This window comes from Nicotiana tomentosiformis, chromosome 7 (assembly GCF_000390325.3).
Source record: "Nicotiana tomentosiformis chromosome 7, ASM39032v3, whole genome shotgun sequence".
Lineage (NCBI taxonomy): Eukaryota > Viridiplantae > Streptophyta > Magnoliopsida > Solanales > Solanaceae > Nicotiana > Nicotiana tomentosiformis.
Window position 1 is genome coordinate 7,266,785 of NC_090818.1, and position 24,688 is coordinate 7,291,472.

Sequence of the window (24,688 nt, forward strand, 5' to 3'; positions counted from 1 at the left end):
AGTCGTGACACAAACGATGCTGAGAATGGGGGCAACTATTCATCCGAAGATGAAACTAAAAAGTCCATGCATGTTGCAATGCTCCTTGACGCATGAGCCTAAACTAATAGTTATAATGCTTCTCAATGCATGAGCCTAAACTGCAAGTTATAATGCTCCTGGACGCACGAGCCTAAACTGCATGTCCTGAATCTCTTCAAATTTGAGCAAAATTTTCAAGTTGCAACGCTCGTGGACGCACGAGCCTAAGCTGCATATCATTAAGCTCTTCAAATTTGAGCAAAATCTTTAAGTTGTAAAGTTTCTCAAAATACGAGCTTAAAATGCAAGTCGCTACGCTCCTTAACGCAAGAGCATAAACTGCATGTTACTCCTAACCCACAAGAGTATAAACATTGTACGACCCAAAAAAAAAAGGTCTGCTAGGTTAAAGTTAGGACATATAAAAAAACTCACACATTCTAAACTACGGTATGACTTGATCATGTTCACCGATGTACGTAGGCATCTTAGAATTTCATTCTAAGTTCAGGCGCATGAGTTCAAAATATACATATTACCCCCGATCGTTATTCGAAGGAAGAATGAAGGAATATAGTAGTTGAAATCTGCAAAGTCCGCCAAGTCTTCAAGTTGAAGTTTTCTAGTTTTCCAATCTTAAGGTGGACATGTTAGTCCATTTGCATCTTAAGTTGGTCTTTTCGCAGGTTTATCCGTAAAAATAATTATAATTTTTCAATCTTAACGTGAACATATTAATCTATTTGCACCTTAAATTGATCTCTTTACGAATTTGTTCTTAAAAAAAAATTATAATTTTTCATTCTTAAAGTGAACTTTGATGTAAGTAGACGTTTAAGTTCCTTTACACATTAAGGAAAATGTGTCTTGTACACTTGAAGAATGCGATGCCATATATATAGCTAGCGAATGAGAGCCACCCAGAAAGTTTGTCGATGTGGGACAGAAAGATAGAGTTGGCAAGGTGGTCGCTATTTCCCATTGTCCTTATCCGAATAAAACTCAAAGAAGGATTTCAAAAGTTAACGTAACTCGATTTGTCCTAGTAGATTCCCAACTCCCATGTCCAGTACAGAAACATATAAGTATGCTCCACAAGACTAATATGTTTCTACTTATATCTGGTGCATTTATTTGGAGGGATCTTTTTTTTTACAAGATGGTATTAAAGTGTACTAGATAAAATGTTTGATCAAGTGATCAAAGAAAGCTAATTCCAGCAGATCTTAGTTGGCTCACGTGAGTTTTCATTGAGAATCTCAATTTTTTGATTCTTATCAAGTTGAATCCTAAAACATGTTTTTACGTGAAGACCAACTGGCCTGTTTATAAGAAATGAGTAAAGTAAAATAAAGATATTTGTTACATGAATACTTCGAGCCTAGTCTTCAAAAGTTGAAAAATATTGACAAGTCTTGAAGTAAGGGGTATTTGTAGGCATACAAAATTTATTGAATTTTAAATCCAATAAAATAACTTAGACTATATTTTAAATGCAAAATATATTAGTCAAATAAATACTATGGGTTAATATAATTGAATTAATTATATAAGTCCAATATATATATAGATTAAATAAATAAGTCTTAATCTATTGGGTTAACCTATTTAATTGGGCTAAAGTGATGAGCTCACTTCATTAAGCTCAAGATGTCATCTTCCTAGAGGCCCAGTTTGGTACTACGTGTCAAAATGACAAGGCACGCCAAGTCAAACAGAAAAGCCAATGAGATCATGCCACGTGTCAAAATGACAAGGCATGCCAAGATTAAAAGGCCAATAAAACCGCGACACATGTTCAAGTGACATGTCTTAGCCAATCAAATGCGGTCTCGTTACTTTGCAATCTGATTGGCCCGAAAGAGTTTGTCCCCATCATAACTCTTCTCTCCCACAACTATAAATAGGGGTCTTCATAACCAAGAAAAGACATGAGAAGTTATAACAAGAAGACACGAATGAGCTCGTGGATCAAAGGCCACAATTCTCTACAAACCGCAAGTGCTCAAGCATTCAAGCACTTAACACAAATTTCAGGTATTCAAGATCAAGAACGAAGTCAAATCAAATATAAGGCGTTAAAGATCAAGGCTACTTGTTCGTGATAAAATTCGTGGCAACAATGAAAATGTTCGCGACGGATAAATCAAATTCAAATTCAAGATTAAACTCAAAGGCCCTTGAATTTATATTGGAAAAGTAGAATCAAAGGAATCATAGAGATTGTACACTCAAATCACTTGATTATTGTAATATCTTTCAGTCTCGAATTTATTTCTTGATACAAATTTATTGTCCACAATAATAAAAAATTGTAGACATTAAAATTGTGTTTGAAATAAACTTCACTTAATAAAAAAGTCTGTGAACAATAAAGATTGGTGAGCGAATACTCATATTATTTCTTAAAATATATTTTTTAAATTTATCACTTCAATATTTAACTTGAAGTTCAATAATGGAATACTACTTGTAAATATTTATAGGAATAAAGTTTTGCAAATAAAGAAGTAGTAATATTTATGCTCTATTAAGGAAATATGTAGTTGATAAAAAAATATGGAAAAATTACGTAACACATCAAATATTTACCATTCGTTGTTATACTTTCAGCAAATTTATCATTCATTAGTTATATTTGAATTTTATAGCAAATTCATGAAATAAGAGATTAATTATTTTGAACTGAAACAAGAGAGCAACATGCTCTCGAAGTTCAGTTGGTTAGAGCACGCCGCTTAGTTAGCAGAGGTCTTGAGTTCGACTCACAATAAGAAAATTTATTTCGCTTTAGTTGTATTCGTTGTGTGAACATATATACATATTGTATTCGTTGCACGAATGAATACAATTGCGCGAACGGATACGTGTTGATACACTGTTGTATTCGTAGCGCGAATTAATACAGTTAACATATGCAATATTCATTACACGTTTGAATACAAGTGATATAAGTTAGTAACAATTGAATAGTAGCTACGCGCGATGACTAGACAAACTATAGATACTAGGCTCTAAACTATAGTGGTTTATAAAAACTCCTCTAAAATAATTGCTTGATTGTTAATACTTATGCGAGGATAAAAAGAAAACGGGCCTCTTGGGATTGGGCTTGGCTGCAAGGTAGAGGGTTAGGGTCGGCGGACCAGAAGAGAGCGGGGGTTAATTGGACATGGGCTAGGAACGTTGTGCACCGAGTTGGGGCCTAGGGTGCTAGGACATTGAGCCTTGGCTCTTTCTTTTGGGATCCATAGACCAACAGCTAGCTGGATTCATTATTTATTTTTTCTAACTGATATATATAGATTATGTATGATTATACATATATTATATATTCATTAGCTATTTTTAATTTAAATGGTTGGGTATATGACTATTTTCGTTAGATGGTATATATAGATTATGTTGTGTGTTTCTAATGCGAGTAACCTTCGTACTCATTGTGGAATTTAAGTATACCTCCTTAGGGACACTTTTCAATTTAATTCTAACTGGTGGAATATTTATTAAATGCTATTAATTAGGAGTAATTTTTTTGTCAACTTTGACGGTTAGGGTGTGTTTGGTATGACGAAAAATATTTTCTCATTTTTCACTTTTGATTGCACAAAATAGTTTGAAAAATATTTTTCTAGATATCACATTTTTTTGAAATTGGAGGAAAATGACTTCCCTAAAAAAAAGTTAGGAAAACAGTTTCTAAAAACTCCACCTACCCTTACATCTAACCCCCTCTCTCCAAAAAGATTTTTTCTAGATTTCAGCTTTTTTTCCTTTTCCGTCACCACCCACCCTGCTAAACCCTCCCCCACCCTCCCACCTGAATTTGTTTTTAATTTTTGTTTTTGTATTTTCAATTTTCGGTAATTTTTTTCTACAACACCCCCTCCCCCGCAAAAAAGATTATTATTATTTTTTTGTATTTTTAATTTTCTAGTTTTTTTATTTTTTCTGCACCACCCACACCCCCTCCCCCTACCCCCGCGGCAAAAAATATACTATGTATTTTTTATATTTTCAGTTCTGGTTTTTTTATTTTTCAGTTTACTGGTTCAAAATTTTACGAGTTACAAAGTTATGAGTTCGAAAGTTTATGTGGTTGGAAGTTTGCGCGTTTAGAAATTATAGAGTTTACGAGTTCGAAAGTTTCGCGGTTCGGAATTTATGAAATTTGTGGGTTCGGAAGGTTGTTGGTTTGAAAGTTTATGGCTTCATGTTTATTGTATCTAAATTATTTATGAATACTCTTGAGAAATTATTTTCCTTAATTTGCGTACCAAACACCGAAAAATAAATAAGATTACTACTTATTTTCTTCTACGGAAAACATTTTTCGTTATACCAAACACATCCTTAGCCTCTAAATTTTGCCGTTACTTGTAAGGAGCGCAGAACTGATGAAACTTGAGGCTGGACTACATGCTTCTTATATGTTAAAATTTTGTTTCATTAGAATGCTCCTTAACTTGCCTCCCTACTCTCCGGGTAGCCGGATAGGCGTAAGATGTGCGTATATTCTATCCTCCCCAGATCCCACTTATAAAAACTCACTGGATGGTTGTTGTTCCTTAACTATTTCTTAGTACATGTATATAAGCACTTTAATTAAATATAAGATTTTTGCGTGTTTCATTATAGAAAAAATAAATAATAAATTCACCAAAACGCATTCAATCAATGCTAAAGTCAAATAGGCTTGGTTGTACTTTGTTTATCTTTAAGACACTAGGCAAGCATCAGCAGAGACGGATAAAAAATTTAAGCTTTATAAGTTTTTATCTCAATTAACTTTTTCTGCCTTCTTGTTTTTGTCTCTCTTTTTCTTAATTAAAATATATCTAATTAGGAAGGAGCTCTAAGATACAAAATATACAAATAATTAGTTAAATGTAATATACATGATTATTAATTAGTGATGACTAATTTAACTGTAATGACCCAACCAGTCATTTTAACTTTTAGAACCCCGTTCCCTAAAATAAAATTTTTTGTAGGTGCTTGTAATGATTTATGACTTGCGGGGATGGTTGGTTCGGGATTTGGAAGTGTTTGAGGTGAAACCGGAACACTTGGTTCCTTAAGTTGGCCTTAATGTGCTAAGTTTGACTTCGGTCAATATTTTTAGAAAACGACCCCGGAATAAAATTTTGATGATTCCAACAGCTCCGTATGGTAATTTTGGACTTAGGAGCATGATCGAAATTTTATTTGGAAGTCCGTAGTGAAATTAGGTTTGAAATGGCTAAAATATGAATTTAAAGTTTAAAAGTTTGACCGGGAAGTTGACTTTTTGATACCGGAGTCGGAATCCAATTTTGAAAATTTTCATAGCTCTGTTATGTAATTTATGACTTGTGTGTAAAATTTGAGGTCAATCGGAGTTGATTTGATAAGTTCCGACATTGAATGTAGAAGTTGAAAACTCTTAGTTTCATTAAGCTTGAAATGGGGGATGATTCATGGTTTTAGCATTGTTTGATGTGATTTAGAGGTTCGACTAAATTCGTATGATATTTTAGGACCTGTTTGTATATTTGGTTGAGATCCCGAGGGCCTTGGGTGAGTTTCGGATGGTTAACGGATCAAAAGTTGAACTTAAAAAGCTGCTGCAATTTTCTCTTCCGCTGCATATTCTGGGCTGTGATCGAGCCTCAGATCGAGCCCCAGATATCGAGCCTTAGATCGAGCCCCAGATATCGAGCCCACGATCGAGGCCTGAGTCGAAGCTAGGGACGAGGCTCAGTATCGAAGCCTCGATCGAAGGCAAGGCTCGAGGGAATGATCGAAGGTAAGGCTCGAGGGCTAGGATCGAGACCAATGCTCGATGCCCTGATCGAAGGCTCAAGCTCGATGCCATGATTGAGGCTATGATCGAAGGCCCAACCTCGATGCCCTGATCGAGGCCATGACCGAGGTCCAGGCTCGAGCCTGTGATCGAAGTCCCGATCGAGGCCCAGTTCGAGGACCAGTTCCGAAGGCTGCTGGGCAGTTTTATAAAAAGAGGGCATTCGTTCCATTTGCCATTTTTGACGAACTAAAGCTTTAGCAGAGACAACCTTTGGCAGATTTTCAAGGGGAAAATATTGGGGTAAGTGATTCTAACTCGGATTTGGTCTACATATACAAGTATATCATTATTTTCACCATAAATTAGTGTTTTGAGATTGAAATTTGAAAAAGTTTAGAAATCTCATAGAAACGAAATTTTGAAATTCCGGTATCGATTCGGAGTCGGGTTTGAGTGAAACTGGTATGGTTGGACTCGTAATTGAATGGGTTATCGGATTTCATAACTTTTGCCGGATTCCGAGATGTGGGCCCCGCGGGCGAATTTTTAATTAATTTCGGAATTTTTATTAAAAATGTAGTATTTCCTTATAGAATTTATTTCCTATAATTTTTAGTGATTGTATTGAATTATTTTGGCTAGATTCGAGCCAGACAGAATTGGATAATCGTGGAAAAGGCAAAATTGTGGATTTAATTGGAGCAAGACGAGGTAAGTCTCTTGTCTAATCTTATGAGGGAGAAATTACCTCATAAGTGATTAAAATTAAATAATTATTGCTAATTGTGGGGGGGCTACGTACGTACGAGGTGATGAGAGTCCGTGCGTAGCTACTATTAATGCTAAAGTCCGAGTAGTTTAGGACTCAAAGCATGCCTTACTTGTGTAAATTGTATTCTTTGATTTATTTATATTAATTGATATCTATATGAATATATTGTGAATTGTTAGATAAAGATATTAAAGGATGGAAATCTCATAGGCTTTATTGTCTGTTTAAATTAATTAATTGTTAAAAGAAATTGTTCTCCTCCCAAATTCATCTAATAATTAATATACTCTCCTTCCGGAGGCACATAAGAAAATGTCCTCCTTTTTTGTGGAGCGGGCCGAACGCCTCGGCAGGATAGATGCATCTATGGATCGTGCCGCACGTCCCTCGGCAGTGTACACGACACTCTGGATCGGGACGTACGTCCTCGGCAGAAATCGTGCTTAATAATAATAATTACACGATACTTTAATAAATTATTTCAGCTTGTGAAGCTAATTAATAAATTGAAAAATCCTTGGAATTTAATAAATTATTATTCTTGCTTGTTAAGGAATTAACTGTTACTCTTATAAATGAGATTTAATTGATAAATTGGAAATTATTTGAGTTGAAGAAATTTAATTAATATATTGAGAATTATTACATTTGAAGGAATTTGATTATTTCCGCTGATTAAATAAATTATTTATAAATTCTGTAAATCATGCTGATTTGAATATCCTAATTTTATTTCAATTATTATTGACCCATAGTGAGTGTCAAAGTCGGCCATCTCGTCTCTACCACTTTGAGATTAGGCTTGATACTTACTGGGTACACGTTGTTTACGTACTCATACTACACTTGCTGCACTTTTTGTGCAGGATCTGAGACAGGTACTAGTAGAGGACCTATCATCACATACCCACGCCATCCCGAGGCATAGTGGTGAGCTGCCTTTCTGAGCCGTTCTGCAGCTACCAGTATCTCTTCTGATATTTCTATTCTGTCTATTTTATTTCAGACAGTATTTGGAGTTTTGTATAATCTACTAGATGCTCATGCACTTGTGACACCGGGTCTTGGCACACACATTAGTAGAAATTGGTATTTTATTATCTTCTTGGAATAAAAGTTTAACCAATGTGTTTGACTTATTAGTTGGCTTGCCTAGCTGTAGTGTTGGGCGCCATCACGACCTATAGGTGAAATTGGGTCGTGACAACATGGTATCAGAGCCAGGTTCACGTAGGTCTCATAAGTTATGAGCAGACCTAATAGAGTCTTGCGGATCGGTACGGAGATATCTGTACTTATCTTCGAGAGGCTATATGGTGTTAGGAAACTACCTTTCTTCATATTCCATCGTGCAATTGATGTAGTACTAAATATCCTTCTCTTATTCTCTCACAGATGGTGAGAACACGCTCTAATGAGATTCCAGACCAGGGAAGAGCTACTCCCCAGTTGCTAGAGGCCGAGGTAGAGGCCGAGGGAGGTCTCTAGCCCGTGGTAGAGGGCGAGGACGTCCCAGGACTATTCCGGTTATGCCGCCAGTGAATCCAGCAGAAAATCCCATTATTGAGGAGCAGGGTGAGGTGCCTGTGGCAGAGCCAGCTCCGGTGGACTTCACATCTACACCGGGGTTTCAGGATGTCTTGGGTCGTATGCTGCGATTCATGGATAATATGACTCAAGCCGGTTTATTTCCGGCAGACCCAATCACATCTCAGGCGGGCGGGGGAGCACAGACCCCTACTGCGCAGGCTCATGGACAAGCAGCTGCTGTATATCAGACCCAGGGTGCACTACCCATGGGTAGAGTCCAGCCAGTGGCAGCAGCTACACCTGAGCCCAGGCCAGCTGTAGCCGCCGATCCTCAGAAACTATTGGACAGATGGACTAGGCTACATCCTCCTGTCTTCAGGGGTGAGCGACATGAGAATCCACAGGATTTCATTGATCGTTGCAAGGATAGACTGTACAACATGAGGATATTGGAATCCCATGGGGTTAATTTCGCTACTTTTCAGCTAGAGGGTAGAGCCCGTAGATGGTGGCAGTCTTATGCTCTTGGCAGACCAGCAGATTCTCCTCCCATGACTTGGGACAGGTTCACCCGTATCTTCTTGGACAGGTATATTCCACCCTCCTAGAGGGAAGAGTTGCGATTTCAGTTTGAGCAGCTCCAGCAGGGTCAGATGTTAGTGACTGATTATGAGGCAAGGTTTTCTGAATTATCTCGCCATGCACTAATGATACTCCCTACCGAGGCGGAGAGAGTGCGAAGGTTTGTAGCCGGTTTACATACTTGTATTCAGGCTACTATGGCTCGAGAGGTTGAGATGGGTACTTCTTATGAGCGAGTTGTGGAGATAGCCCGGAGGATTGAGGGTATACGTCAACGGAGCTGAGAGCAGATTATGAGAGATAAGCGATTCAGGTACTCTGGAGAGTTCAGAGATGCTCCGTCCGGGGGTAGAGGTCAGTTCGTGAGGGGACAGTCCAGCAGACCCCCATATCCAGCACCACCACCTCCTCGAGGTGATCCAGTGCGACCTTATCTCAATGCTATCCCAGAGAGTTCTTACCGCCCACTAGCTATTCAGGGTCCTCCCAGTGGGTGTTCAGGTCCCCAGGGCCAGACACTTAGTCAGCAGCCCATCGCACTGAAGAGTTGTTATGAGTGCGGGGATCCCAGTCACATATGGAGGTTTTGCCCCAGGCTTCGGGTTAGACCAGTACAGCAGGGTCAGCAGCCTATGCTTACCAGACCAGTTGCTCCACCAGTAGTCCGACCACCCAGAGGTGGAGGACAGGTGGGTAGGGGTCATCCTAGAGGTGGAGGTCAGCCATGCGGAGGCCAGCCAGTTGGCACTCCAGCTCGGTTCTATGCTTTTTCGGCTAGACCAGATGCAGAGGCCTCAGATGCCGTGATTACAGGTATTATTTCTATTTGTGGCAAAGATGCCTCAGTATTATTTGATCCAGGATCTACGTATTCATATGTGTCATCTCTATTTGCTCTATTCCTGGGTGTTTCTCGTGAGTCCTTGAGTACTCCTGTTTATGTGTCCACTCCTGTGGGCGATTTTGTTGTTGTGAACTGGATCTACCGGTCTTGTATTATTATATTCTGTGGTTATGAAACTAGAGCAGATCTCTTATTGCTTAAGATGACCGATTTTGAAATTATTCTGGGTATGGACTGGTTATCTCCATATCATGTTATTCTAGATTGTCATGCCAAGACTGTTACCTTGGCTATTCCAGCATTGCCTAAGATGGAGTGGAAGGGTTCGCCTATTAGTTCATTTAATCGAGTTATTTCTTTTATAAAGGCTCAACACATGGTTGAGAAGGGTTGTTTGGCTTATCTAGCCTATGTTCGGGATACTACTGCAGAGACTCCAGCTATTGATTTAGTGCTTGTAGTTCGGGAGTTCCCCGATGTGTTTCCGTCAGATCTTCCAGGTATGCCACCTGATTGTGATATTGATTTCTGTATTGACTTGGCTTCAGATACCCATCCTATATCTATCCCACCGTATCGCATGGCTCCGAAAGAATTGAAAGAATTGAAAGAACAGCTTGAAGAGTTACTAGCCAAAGGGTTTGTCAGACCGAGTGTATCGCCTTGGGGTGCACCAGTATTGTTTGTGAAAAAGAAGGATGGAACAATGCGGATGTGTATTGATTATCGCCAATTGAACAAAGTCACTATTAAGAACAAGTACCCGTTATCGCGTATTGATGATCTATTTGACCAGTTGCAGGGTGCTATGGTATTCTCTAAGATCGACTTGAGGTCGGGGTACCATCAGTTGAAGATTCAGGATTCGGATGTTCCGAAGACTGCTTTCCGTACTAGATATGGTCATTATGAGTTTCTGGTAATGTCTTTTGGTTTAACTAATGCCCCGGCAGCATTTATGGATCTGATGAACAGGGTATTCAGGCCATATATTGACTCATTTGTCATTGTCTTCATTGATGACATTTTGATCTACTCACGTAGTAAGGAGGAACATGAGCAGCATATGAGAGTAGTGCTTCAGACATTGCGGGAACAAAAGTTATATGCCAAGTTCTCTAAATGTGAGTTTTGGTTAGAGTCTGTAGCATTTTTGGGACATATCGTATCGGGCGAAGGTATTAAAGTTGATCCCAAAAAGATTGAGGCAGTTCAGAATTGGCATCGTCCCACTTCGGCGACGGAAATCAGGAGTTTTCTGGGTTTGGCAGGTTATTATCGCCGGTTCGTGGAAGGTTTTTCATCTATTGCAGCACCTTTGACCAAATTAACCCAGAAGGGTGCTCCATTCCGATGGTCCGATGATTATGAGGTGAGCTTTCAGAAGCTCAAGACATCATTGACTACAGCACCAGTGTTAGTGTTGCCTTCTGGTTCGGGGATGTATACAGTGTATTGCGATGCTTCGCGCGTTGGCTTGGGTTGTGTATTGATGCAGGAAGGGCAAGTTATTGCATATGCTTCACATCGGCTGAAGCCCCACAAAAAGAATGATCCGATACATGATTTGGAGTTAGCTGCGATTGTTCACGCTCTTAAGATTTGGAGGCATTATCTTTATGGGGTGTCTTGTGAAGTTTACACTGATCATCGCAGTTTGCAGCATTTGTTCAAGCAGAGAGATCTAAATTTGAGGCAGCGCAGATGGCTGGAGTTACTAAAAGATTATGATATTACTATCTTGTATCATCCGGGCAAAGCAAATGTGGTTGCAGATGCCTTGAGCAGAAAGGCGGAGAGTATGGGTAGTTTGGCTTTCATTTTAGCAGAGGAAAGGCTATTAGCCTCAGATATTCAATTCTTGGCTAACAGACTTGTGAGGCTGGATATTTCAGAGCCCAGCCGAGTTCTTGCATGTGTTGTGGCCCAATCTTCACTATTTGAGCAGATCAAGGCTCGCCAGTATGATGACCCACACCTGGTGGTTCTTCGTGAAACGGTACTACGAGGTGATGCCAAGGAAGTTACTATTAGAGCGGATGGTGTTCTACGACTCCAGGATCGTCTGTGTGTTCCTAATGTGGATGGACTGAGGAAAAAGATCCTGGAAGAGGCACACAGTTCTCGATATTCTATTCCTCCAGGTGCTACTAAGATGTATCGTGACTTGAGGCAACATTATTAGTGGCGACGAATGAAAAAGGACATAGTTGAGTATGTAGCTCGGTGTCTAAATTGTCAGCAAGTTAAATATGAGCACCAGAGGCCAGTGGCCTACTTCAGCAGATGACCATACCAGAGTGAAAATGGGAATGAATTACTATGGATTTTGTAGTTGGGTTGCTGCGGACCTTGAGGAAATTTGATGCAGTTTGGGTGATTGTTGACAGGTTGACTAAGTCGGCACATTTTATTCCTGTTGTGACTACGTATACTTCAGAGAGGTTGGCCCAGATTTATATTTAGGAGATAGTTCGGTTGCACGGTGTGCCAATTTCCATCATATCAGATAGAGGTCCTCAGTTTACTTTGCATTTCTGGAGAGCAGTACAGAGTGAGTTGGGGACCCGTGTAGAGCTCAGCACAGCCTTTCATCCGCAGACCGATGGGCAGTCAGAGAGGACAATTCAGATTTTGGAGGATATGCTCAGGGCATGTGTGATTGACTTTGGAGGTCAGTGGGATCGTTTCCTGCCTTTGGTCGAGTTTGCTTATAATAACAGTTACCAATCCAGCATCGAGATGGCTCCATTTGAGGCTTTATATGGTCGGCGATGTCGTTCACCTATCGGATGGTTTGAGCCAGGTGAGGCTAAGTTATATGGTACTGATTTGGTAAGGGATGCCTTGGAAAAGGTAAAGTTGATTCAGGAGCGACTTCGTACAACACAGTCCAAACAAAAGAGTTACGCAGATCAGAAAGTGCGTGATATATCATTTATGGTAGGTGAAAACGTTCTCTTAAAGGTTTCGCCGATGAAGGGAATTATGAGATTCGGGAAGAAGGGCAAATTGAGCCCAAGGTTTATAGGCCCATTTGAGGTGTTAAAACGAGTTGGGGAGGTTGCTTATGAGCTTGCCTTGCCTCCCAGCCTATCGGGAGTTCATCCGGTGCTTCACGTATCTATGCTCCGGAAGTATCATGCCGACCTATCACATGTGTTAGACTACAACATAGTTCAGCTAGATAATAGCTTGGGTTATGAAGAGGAACCAATTGCCATTGTTGATAAACAGGTTCGCCAGTTGAGGTATAAGAGGATTTCTGCAGTAAAAGTCCAGTGGAGGGGCCAACCAGTCGAGGAAGCGACTTGGGAGAGCGAGGAAAACATGCGGAGCAGATATCTAGACTTATTCAGCACTTCAGGTATAATTCTAAACCCGTTCGAGGACGAACGTTTGTTTAAGAGGTGGAGAATGTAATGACCCAACCAGTCATTTTAACTTTTAGAACCCCGTTCCCTAAAATAAAACTTTCCGTAGGTGCTTGTAATGATTTATGACTTGCGGGGATGGTTGGTTCGGGATTTGAAAGTGTTTAAGGTGAAACCGGAACACTTGGTTCCTTAAGTTGGCCTTAATGTGCTAAGTTTGAATTCAGTCAACATTTTTAGAAAATGACCTCGGAATAGAATTTTGATGATTCCAACAGCTCCGTATGGTGATTTTGGACTTAGGAGCATGATCGGAATTTTATTTAGAAGTCCGTAGTGAAATTAGGCTTGAAATGGCTAAAATAGGAATTTAAAGTTTGAAAGTTTGACCGGGGAGTTGACTTTTTGATACCGGAGTCGGAATCCAGTTTTGAAAATTTTTATAGCTCCGTTATATAATTTATGACTTGTGTGTAAAATTTGAGGTCAATCGGAGTTGATTTGATAAGTTCCGACATTGAATGTAAAAGTTGAAAACTCTTAGTTTCATTAAGCTTGAATTGGGGTATGATTCATGGTTTTAGCATTGTTTGATGTTATTTAGAGGTTCGACTAAGTTCGTATGATGTTTTAGGAATTGTTTGTATATTTGGTTGAGGTTCCGAGGGCCTCGGGTGAGTTTCGGATAGTTAACGGATCAAAAGTTGGACTTAAAAAGCTGCTGCAATTTTCTCTTCTGCTGCATATTCTGGGCTGTGATCGAGCCTCAGATCGAGCCCCAGATATCGAGCCCACGATCGAGGCCTGAGTCGAAGCCAGGGACGAGGCTCAGTATCGAAGCCTCGATCGAAGGCAAGGCTCGAGGGCATGATCGAAGGTAAGGCTCAAGGGCTAGGATCGAGACCCATGCTCGATGCCCTGATCGAAGGCTCAAGCTCGATGCCATGATTGAGGCTATGATCGAAGGCCCAACCTCGATGCCCTGATCGAGGCAATGACCGAGGTCCAGGCTCGAGCCTGTGATCGAAGTCCCGATCGAGGACCAGTTCGAGGACCAGTTCCGAAGGCTGCTGGGCAGTTTTATAAAAAGAGGGCATTCGTCCCATTTGCCATTTTTGACGAACTTAAGCTTTAGCAGAGACGACTTTTGGCAGATTTTCAAGGAAAGAATATTGGGGTAAGTGATTCTAACTTGGATTTGGTCTACATATACAAGTATATCATTGTTTTCACCATAAATTAGTGTTTTGAGATTGAAATTTGGAAAAGTTTAGAAATCTCATAGAAACGAAATTTTGAGATTTCGGTATCGATTCGGAGTCGGATTTGAGTGAAACTGGTATGGTTGGACTCGTAATTGAATGGGTTGTCGGATTTTATAACTTTTGCCGGATTCCGAGATGTGGGCCCCGCGGGCGAATTTTTAATTAATTTCGGGATTTTTATTTAAAATGTAGTATTTCCTTATAGAATTTATTTCCTATAATTTTTAGTGATTGTATTGAATTATTTTGGCTAGATTCGAGCCAGACAGAGTTGGATAATCATAAAAAAGACAAAATTGTGGATTTAATTAGAGCAAGACGAGGTAAGTCTCTTGTCTAATCTTGTGAGGGGAAAATTACCTCATAAGCGATTAAAATTAAATAATTATTGCTAATTGTGGGGGAGGGGGGCTACGTACGCACGAGGTGACGAGAGTCCGTGCGTAGCTACTATTAATGCTAAAGTCTGGGTAGTTTAGGACTCAAAGCATGCCTTACTTGTGTAAATTGTATTCTTTGCTTTATTTATATTAATTGATATCTATATGAATATATTGTGAATTGTTAGATAAAGACATTAAATGATGAAAATCTCATAGGCTTTATTGTCTGTTTAAATCAATTAATTGTTAAAAGAAATTGTTCTCCTCCCAAATTCATCTCATAATTAATATACTCTCCTTCTAGAGGCACATAAGAAAATGTCCTCCTTTCTTGTGGAGCGGGCCGAACGCCTTGGCAGGATAGATGCATCTATGGATTGCGCCGCACGTCCCTCGGTAGTGTACACAACACTCTGGATTGGGTCGTACGTCCTCGGCAGAAATCGTGCTTAATAATAATAATTACACGATACTTTAATAAATTATTTCAGCTTGTGAAGCTAATTAATAAATTAAAAAATCTTTAGAATTTAATAAATTATTATTCTTTCTTGTTAAGGAATTAATTGTTACTCCTGTAAATGAGATTTAATTGATAAATTAGAAATTATTTGAGTTGAAGGAATTTAATTAATATATTAAGAATTGTTACATTTGAAGGAATTTGATTATTTCCGCTGATTAAATAAATTATTTATAAATTCTGTAAATCATGCTGATTTGAATATTCTAATTTTATTTCAATTATTATTGACCCATAGTGAGTGTCAAAGTCGGCCATCTCGTCTCTACCACTTTGAGATTAAGCTTGATACTTATTGGGTACACGTTGTTTACGTACTCATACTACACTTGCTGCACTTTTTGTGCAGGATCTGAGACAGGTACTAGTGGAGGACCTATCATCACATACCCACGTCATCCCGAGGCATAGTAGTGAGCTGCCTTTCTGAGCCGTTCTGCAGCTATCAGTATCTCTTCTGATATTTCTATTCTGTCTATTTTATTTCAGATAGTATTTGGAGTTTTGTATAATCTACTAGATGCTCATGCACTTGTGACACCGGGTCTTGGCATACACATTAGTTGAAATTGGTATTTTATTATCTTCTTGGAATAAAAGTTTAACCAATGTATATTTGACTTATTAGTTGGTTTGCCTAGCTGTAGTGTTGGGCGTCATCACGACCTATAGGTGAAATTAGGTCGTGACATTAATGGCTAAAAGAAGTCAATGAAAGTTTAAGTTAAATATAGCCCATAAAGCAAGATAAAAATTTATTGTTTAGGCAGCCAGAATAAGTTGGGCAATAAAGCTAATGAATGTCCAGACGCTATTCGATATGCCATTTCCCTAGTGGCTAATAATGGTAAATCAAAACAGTACAAATGAAAAACAGAGAATAAGTTTAAAAAAATTAGTTGAGTTAATGTATTCTCAAATGTACTTTAATTTTGAAAAACCTAATTTTGTAAACAGATTAATTTAAACTTTACATTATTTAAATTGAACATGTCAATATCATGGCTTATACGAGACTAGTAGCCTGTTTGGCCAAGTTTCTATAATTAGTTTATTTTGAAAAGTGTTTTTAATAAAAGTATTTTTCACAAAAAGAATAATATTTTTGATGAAAAACAATTTGTGTTTGGTTACTTTTGAACAATAATTAGTGTTTGACTAAGCTTTTAAAAAATATTTTTAAGTGTATTTTTCGAAAAAATATTTTTGGAGAAAAATTACTTTTTTGTGTTTTTCAAAAACTGTTTTTGCTTCTACTCAAAAACACTTTTTTTTAACCTTCTAAAAGCTTGGCCAAACACAATTAACTTTAAAAAAATAATTTTGACCAAAACAAAATACTTGTGGCCAAGAAGATACTTGTCCAAACATGCTATAACTAAGGCCATATTTCAAATTTTCATTCATTATTGATGAGAAAAAAATGTGAAAGTGTATATTTGTGGAATGCTGGTGGTATATATTATTTTTCAAAAGAACCAAAAACAGAAAAGTTACAATTATTGTTTAAGTTGATGAAATTTAAACTGCTTAGCATTTCAATTTTTGCTGGCTATGCTTACAGCTACCTTCGGGGTGGACCAGTTCCAATTATTAATGCAATAGTTAATTAAATGGCTTTTAATTACTCAGTTAACTTAATTGGTTTCCACTTAAAAAGTAGTAAATCCCAATCTGCTATTCCTTGAAACTAGCAGTAAGAAATTCTAATAAGAGGATTCAGAAAAAAATTTCTTTATATATACATAATCTTTTTACTTGTATACTTATGTTTTTTTCAACGAAGGGGATTCAATTAAACCCGCCACTGCTCCATGCCATGAATTATTTCTTCAAAAGCTCTAAATTGGCTCAAAAGTTCTTCTATGGCCTCAATCAAGTCCAACTCAAGAAATCTCAGAGTGTTCGCCACCTGTCCCAACTTACTGGAAATATTGAAACCGAATTACGTAAAAGTTCAGCAAATTATGTTCCATTGACACCAATAAGTTTTTTAGAGAGAGCAGCAGATGTTTTAAGAGATAGAACTTCAGTTGTGTTTGGTTCTTCTGTGAAATACACTTGGGAAAATACACATTCTAGGTGTCTAAAACTTGCTTCGGCTTTGGTTCAGTTAGGAATTTCTCGTGGAGATGTGGTAAAATATTACTCCCTACGGTCTACTTTAACCGATTTTTTTTTTTTTTTTTTGCAGTCCACAATATTTGATTTTTTTTCGAAAACAGCTTCTCTGTTCCCTTAGGGTAGGGGTAATGTCTGCGAACACACTACCTTCCCCAAACCCCACTAGTGAGATTTTACTGGGTCGTTGTTGTTGTTGTAATATTTGATCTTTTCAGATATAAAAAAAGGAATTAACTTTTTTTTTCTAAAGTTGCCCTTGAAGTAAAGAATCTAGGAGTATTTGTTGTATTTTCAATGAACAAATTAAGGTTAATATGATCAATTTTATTGTTAATTAATGCTAAAAGGTGGATTCCTTGATATATGTAAAAATAGCTAAAAAAATCAATTAAAGTAGACCGGAGGAAGTAATTTCTATTTGTTGCGCTTAACCAGCTTAAATACTATTAACTTGGTATGATATTATCAATTTTGGGCCAAAGCGATTATCCACAATAAGCTCACACAATTAAGAGATCTGTAACTCTCCTACCAATCAACGTAGACTTTGTTCGCACACCTAATAATATTATTTTTCAAGCATTTGCTTTTAAATTTTTTACTTTTGCTTGAAATTGTTTTAATGATTCAACTTGTTATATTTTTGCAGGTTGCAACTCTGGCTCCTAATGTACCAGCGATGCAGGAATTGCATTTTGCAGTACCAATGGCTGGAGCAGTTATTTGTACATTAAATATGCGTCTTGATTCGTCAACAATAGCTGACTTACTAAAACATTCAGAAGCCAAAATCATATTCGTTGATCAACATTTGCTCCAAATTGCTCAAGAAGCACTCAGTCTTCTTTCAAAAGACAAAACAATTAAACCACCAATTCTTGTTCTTATTCCTGAATCCGAGAATCCCTCGCCTCCTATACCTGAGACATTGTCGTCTAATAACATTCATGAATACGAAAATCTTTTGGCAAGTGGGAGTAGCAATTTTACAATAAAATGGCCAAAAACTGAATTTGATCCAATCAGTATAAATTATACTTCCGGCACAACTTCAGGATCCAAGGGAGTTGTGTACAATCACAGAGGCGCGTATCTCAACACTATTGCTATGTTTCTAGTTTGTGGAATGGGTCCGATGCCTACATACCTTTGGACAGTTCCCATGTTTCACTGCAATGGATGGTGTTTGACTTGGGGAATGGCTGCAATTGGTGGCACAAATGTTTGCCTTAGGCATATCTCTGCTAAAAATATATTTGAAAGTATTTCTCTCTACAAAGTCACACATATGGGCGCAGTACCAACCGTGACAGGTGTAAAAGTACTCTATTGTTGACCATTTAATCTAAAAGTTTGATTAAAAGAGCGCATGCCGCTAATTATTTAATTATATTATGTCTGTCTCAGGAAGCCGCTTCCACATAAGGTGAAAATATTAACAGGTGGATCACCACCGCCTCCGCAGATCTTTTCCAAAATGGAGGAGCTCGGGTTCGGAGTAACTCATGCATATGGAATAACAGAAACTCATGGTGTAGCAACATCTTGCTTGTGGAAGCCTGAGTGGGATTCTTTGCCTCTTGAGGAACAACTCGCGCTTAAAGCAAGACAAGGGGTGCGACATCTTTGTATTGAAGATGTTGACGTTAGACACTGTGAGACAATGGAAAAAGTGCCACTTGATGGAAAGACTATTGGCGAAGTTATGTTAAGAGGAAACACCGTAATGAGTGAATATTTGAAAGATGTTAAAGCAACCGAAGAAGCTTTTAGAGGCGGATGGTTTCACAGTGGTGATCTTGCTGTAAAACATCAAGATGGTTACATAGAAATTAAGGACAGGTTAAAAGACATAATAATTTCAGGAGGTGAAAACATAAGCTCGTTTGAGGTTGAAAGAGTTTTGTATAGACATCCAGCAGTAGTTGAAGCAGCAGTAGTAGCACGACCAGATAATCACTGGGGACAAACACCTTGTGCATTTGTTAAACTGAAGGAAGGATTTGAGGAAAAAATTACTTCACAGGAAATAATTAATTTTTGTAGGGATCATTTGCCTCATTACATGGCACCTCGGACAGTAATTTTTGAAGATTTACCGAAAACTTCAACTGGAAAGGTACAGAAATTCATCTTGAGGGAGAAATCAAAAGCTTTGGGCAGTCTTTTCTACACTGAAGTCTAAAGAAAGAAGGATATTCTTAAGCAGGGGCGGAGCTAGAGTATCGGGAGCGAGTTCGGCGAGTTCGGCTGAACCCAATAGCTTTGATTTGAACCTTGTTTTTGTTTTAAAAACCCATTGGATATCTATAAATTATTAAATTAGAACCTAGTAACTTAAAATGATTAGAATCTCGAACCCACAAATTTTAAATCCCGATTCCGACTATATGTTCTCAAGTTAATTATTAGCATGGAAGTGTGTGTACATTCATTTTCTGTTCTTTTATCATTTTGTGACATTTGATTGGAGGGTTAATTTCACTTATTGTCCTATATGGGACAAAAGTTATCTCAGTTATGTTTAAACCATATTCAAGGACGGTCACGTGTCACCCGTATGGCTTCGACAAAAAGCCATGTTCAAGGTCGAAGTGATCTTACAGGAGATGAAGGGCGGAGTCGAGGAGTCAAAGAGATCAAGGACGAGGACGAGCACTTTTCTTAAACAGAGTAATAACGGCTAGTTTTAGGATAAGACTCTAAAGAGAATATTCGAGTGAACATTCTCTATATATGTACTATTATGGATTTTTGGCACATGTTCCCTTATAAATAGAAAGAGACATAATTATAGGGGACACGAAATACTCATCTGTTGACATTCTCTGAAGATCCTTGCTTTATTATACACATACAAAATATACTTTTTTCTCGAGATTCTTGTCTAACTTTTCTCCCACGAGCCAAAGAGAATCCGAATATTCAAAGACTCATCAATCATTTATCATTGTTAGAAAGAATACCAAAGAATCTCACCCTTTTCGGGTGACTCACATGCTTTTATTTATTTAATGTCATTTATTGCTATTTATTGTTATTTAATGCTATCTCCTTCATTTTTGGATCATTGAATATTATAGTGTTGTCACCATTTATTGCTACTTGGATTATACTTGTACTATCTCGTCATAAAATTGGTTAATACATCTTTTGGATATTAACATTGACTAAAATTAACTCTATTTTATTAAAAAATCTAAGTGTTTAAATCTGCATCTAAATTTTGGGTCAAACAATCACTAAACTTACTCTTTGTAACACTAAAGCCACAATTATATGGGAACTGATGCATCCAATGGAGCCAAATAGTATTCCATTCGTAACAGTAATGTCACCGAACTATGTGTTAGTTACCCAAAAAATGCAAGTTACCTAAAAATCAATATTTTCGCGCCAGAAAAATAACATGCCATCGCCACATCATCATTTTGCCACTTTTATATGCCACATAAGAAAAACTTTATCACAAAGATTCACCCTTTCATACCCATATTTTAAACATAAACAATTTAAAAAGCATAGAATTTTTATCCGTAAATAATTAAATATCAAAACAATGTCAATTTGCAATCGAGGGGAAAAAGAAGCAAAATTTAGGCGAATGCACATTTTTACTCCGACTTAAGCCAGCACGGCGCCAACTTTTATCATTATTTTGTTTGACTTTATAATTAAGTAAAAAAACTCCTACTAAGTACCAACTACAGAAAGAGTGCCCATCTTTCATTCTGCACGTCCTTTATTTGACACATTTGTATGCGGTTTTTACTATTTGACCGAGACCGGGAGGTTGCATCGAAGGATGGTCTCGTAACGGAACAGACTAAATAACGAGGATAAGGTACCGAGTTTAGAATCGAGGTACCTGTCGAGATCGAGGCTAGTAGCAATCGAAACCAAATGAGACAGACATCGAGCAAGATCGAAGATAGCACAATAACAGAAAGGCGAGATATCCGTGACTGGTCGAGGATCATGGCGTAAATCTCGGAACTGATCAAATCAGAAACGGTTAATTAGCTAATCATGGGATTTCCTTCTATAATTAGAATTATTCCATAAGTGAAATTCTTCTACTATTTAAAGGAGGGTTCTAATCATTTGTAATACACATTGTACACAGATATCAAAGTAATATAATTCTCTTTCTTGTTTATACTATTGTTCATCAGCTTGTTATATTTTAATTGTTCTTGCATCAACCAGTTCGAGGGTATCCAAACTCGAGGGCTGAGTTCCATTCTAACACTGGTTTGCTTTACTTTATAGTTCATTTCTGTTATTAATTTTCATATTTATCAATTGGTATTAAGTGAAATCACGTGTCCTTAGAACCACATTATAAGTTTAATTGTTATCCAATTTTAAGGGTAAACAGTTTGGTGCCCACCGTGGGGCCAAGCATAATAGTGATTACTTAATACTGATTCTGATAACACACATTGTTTTACACTTGTTCTCGTAAGAATCTTTATTTTTAGGATAAACATGTCAAACTCACAAGCAGCGGCTACACATGGTGACAACGACCTCGGATTTCACGTTAAAATGACAATATAGTCGCCCCAGGGATCGAGGCGCCTCAGGATGACCTCGAGGGAGCACTAATTGCAAATCCCGTTGATGCCAGTTCACATGTCGCCCTAAATGCAAATTTGGGCGTTGATCCGAAGGTAGCGTACGCAGGGCGGAGAAGATGGTGGAGTTAGCCTCCAATTGATATTCGAAATGTTACAGGATCAACAAGCCGCTATAACATAACTACAAAATCAGCACCGAACACCAAGTAGGATCGAACCAGAAGTCGTCCATAGGACCGAGCCTGTGTCGGAAAGGTCGAACGCCAACGAATCGGGGACTGACCCAGCCATTATGAAAATGCTCGAGGAGCTCACTAAATGGATTGAATCGGGAGAAGAAAAAAATCGAGACAAATGACAAGAAAGTAGAGACATACAACTCCCGGGTTGACCAAATACCGGGGGCACCGCCGATTCTAAAGGGTATAGATTCAAAGAAATTCGTATAGAAGCCTTTCCCTCCAAGTGCGGCTCCGAAACCCATTCCGAAGAAATTTCGAATGCCAGAAATTCCTAAGTACAATGGGACCACCGAACCTAATAACCATGTTACTTCTTATACATGCGCAATAAAATGGAATGACTTGGAAGACAATGAGATTGAATCTGCTCTACTGAAGAAATTTGGAGAAACCTTGTCGAAAGGAGCAATGATATGGTACCACAATTTGCCGTCTAATTCCATCGATTCTTTCGCAATGCTTGCAGACTCCTTCGTAAAGGCACATGCCGGAGCAATAAAGGTAGCGACTAGGAAGTCGGAACTCTTCAAGGTGAAACAAAAAGACAGCGAAATGTTGAGGGAATTTGTATCTCGGTTCCAGATGGAACGCATGAAACTACCACTGGTCACAGACGATTGGGTTGTTCAAGCCTTTACTCAAGGTTTGAACGAACGAAGTTCGGTGGCATCACAACAGCTAAAGTAGAATTTAATTGAATAACTAGCGGTAACCTGGGCCGATGTATATAATCGGTACCAGTCAAAGATCAGGGTCGAGGATGATCAATTAGGGACCCCTTCCGGTTCCATTTATCCAAACAGGCACGTTGGCAGACCTCAAAGGGATATCGACAGAGAACCCCGGTCGAACAGAGATCGGTAACAACCATACAACACAGATCGTATAAACAGCGGCCCAAGATGCAATCCCATCCAAAATGATCGAAGGAACGATCGAGGACAGAGCTCTTGAGGGCTCATGAGCAAAAGTGGCTTCGATAAACATGCAGATCCCACAGAAGTACCATGATTATCAGAATACAACTTCAGCATCGACGCATCAGGTATTGTGTCAGCCATTGGGAGAATCAAAGATACTAGATGGCCCAAACCCCTATTAACCGATCCACCCTAAAGAAACCCTAATCAAATATGCAAATACCATGGTATACATGGTCATAGAACCGAAGACTGCAGAAAACTAAGGGATGAGGTGGCCCGTCTATTCAACGAGGGTCACCTTCGAGAATTCTTGAACGACCGAGCTAAAAACCATTTCAGAGACAGGGATGCAAACAGGAAAAACGAGCAGGAAGAACCACAACACGTGATTCACATGATCGTTGGTGGGGTCGATATTCCACAAGGGCCCGTGTTCAAACGCACTAAAGTATCAATCACCAGGGAAAAACGAACTCGAGACTATGTGCCAGAAGGCACTTTATCATTCAATGATAAGGAAGCAGAAGGGATCTCACAACCCCATAATGATGCTTTGGTAATCTCTATCCTTATGAATAAAATTCAGATTAAACGTGTTTTAATTGATCTAGGAAGCTCAGCCAATATTATTCGATCGAGGGTCGTGGAGCAGCTTGGCCTACAAGATCAGATCATACCCGCAACTCGGATTCTCAATGGCTTCAACATGGCGAGTGAAACAACTAAAGGTGAAATCATCCTACCAGTAAATGTAGTCGGGACTATTCAAGAAATAAAGTTCCATGTAATCGAGGGCGATATGAGATACAACGCACTGCTCGGAAGACCATGGATTCACAACATGAGGGCGGTACCCTCAACCCTTCACCAAATGCTGAAGTTCCCAACACTAGATGGAGTAAAAAAGATGTATGGGGAACAACATGCTGCCAAAGAAATGTTCGCGGTCGATAAAGAATTACCTGTATCAGCACTTTCGTCAACAAAGGGATTGGAGTCCAAAGGAAAACAGAAATCTAAATAGCAACCACAACCACCAGCCTCGACTCAGTCGGAGAATTGGGGAACATACGAGGACGATGACTACTGGACCCCTCGATCCTTCATAATCCCCGAGGATTCTGACGCCACCAAATCGACAGTCGAAGAGCTGGAGCAAGTCATACTGATCGAGCATCTACCCGATCGAAAGGTATACCTGGGTACGGGGTTAACCCCCGAGCTCAGGGAAAACCTTATTAAATTTTTTTATCAATAATATGGATTATTTTGCTTGGTCCCACCTAGATATGACAGGGATCCCACCGAAAATCACTACACATCGACTGAGCTTGAACCCGAAGTTCTGCCCGATAAAACAAAAGAGAAGGCCCCAGTCCGAGGTAAAACATGCATTCATCAAGGACAAGGTAGCCAAACTTCTCAAAATAGGATCCATTCAGGAAGTAAAATATCCCGAATGGTTAGCAAACGTAGTCGTAGTCCCTAAAAAGGGAAATAAACTTAGAATGTGCGTAGACTATAAAGATTTAAACAAATCATGTCCTAAAGACTCTTTTCCTCTGCCGAATATCGATCTCATGATCGATGCCACAGTCGGTCACGAGATCCTTAGTTTTCTCGATGCCTACTCCGGGTACAATCAAATATAAATGAACCCGGAGGATCAGGAAAAGACTTCGTTCATCACTAAGTATGACACCTATTGTTATAATGTAATGTCGTTTGGACTAA

General features: G+C 38.7%; 3 protein-coding genes across 3 annotated transcripts; all 3 read left to right on the forward strand.

Moving 5' to 3' along the window:
* The first annotated feature begins 16,772 nt into the window (after positions 1-16,772).
* LOC138891417 (isovalerate--CoA ligase AAE2-like) lies at positions 16,773-19,595 on the forward strand. Its single transcript, XM_070181270.1, has 3 exons — positions 16,773-17,219; positions 17,856-18,519; positions 18,614-19,595. Exons 1-3 carry the CDS (start codon positions 16,851-16,853, stop codon positions 18,634-18,636), a joined length of 1,056 nt encoding a protein of 351 aa, XP_070037371.1. The 5' UTR covers positions 16,773-16,850; the 3' UTR covers positions 18,637-19,595.
* LOC104097360 (isovalerate--CoA ligase AAE2-like) lies at positions 18,684-20,014 on the forward strand. The gene has a single exon (XM_070181271.1). The coding sequence runs from the start codon at positions 18,684-18,686 to the stop codon at positions 19,389-19,391; it is 708 nt and encodes a 235-aa protein (XP_070037372.1). The 3' UTR covers positions 19,392-20,014.
* Positions 20,015-23,016: 3,002 nt separating this feature from the next.
* Positions 23,017-23,978, forward strand: LOC138895215 (uncharacterized). The gene is made up of 2 exons (XM_070179881.1): positions 23,017-23,076; positions 23,541-23,978. Exons 1-2 carry the CDS (start codon positions 23,017-23,019, stop codon positions 23,976-23,978), a joined length of 498 nt encoding a protein of 165 aa, XP_070035982.1.
* Positions 23,979-24,688: the final 710 nt, after the last annotated feature.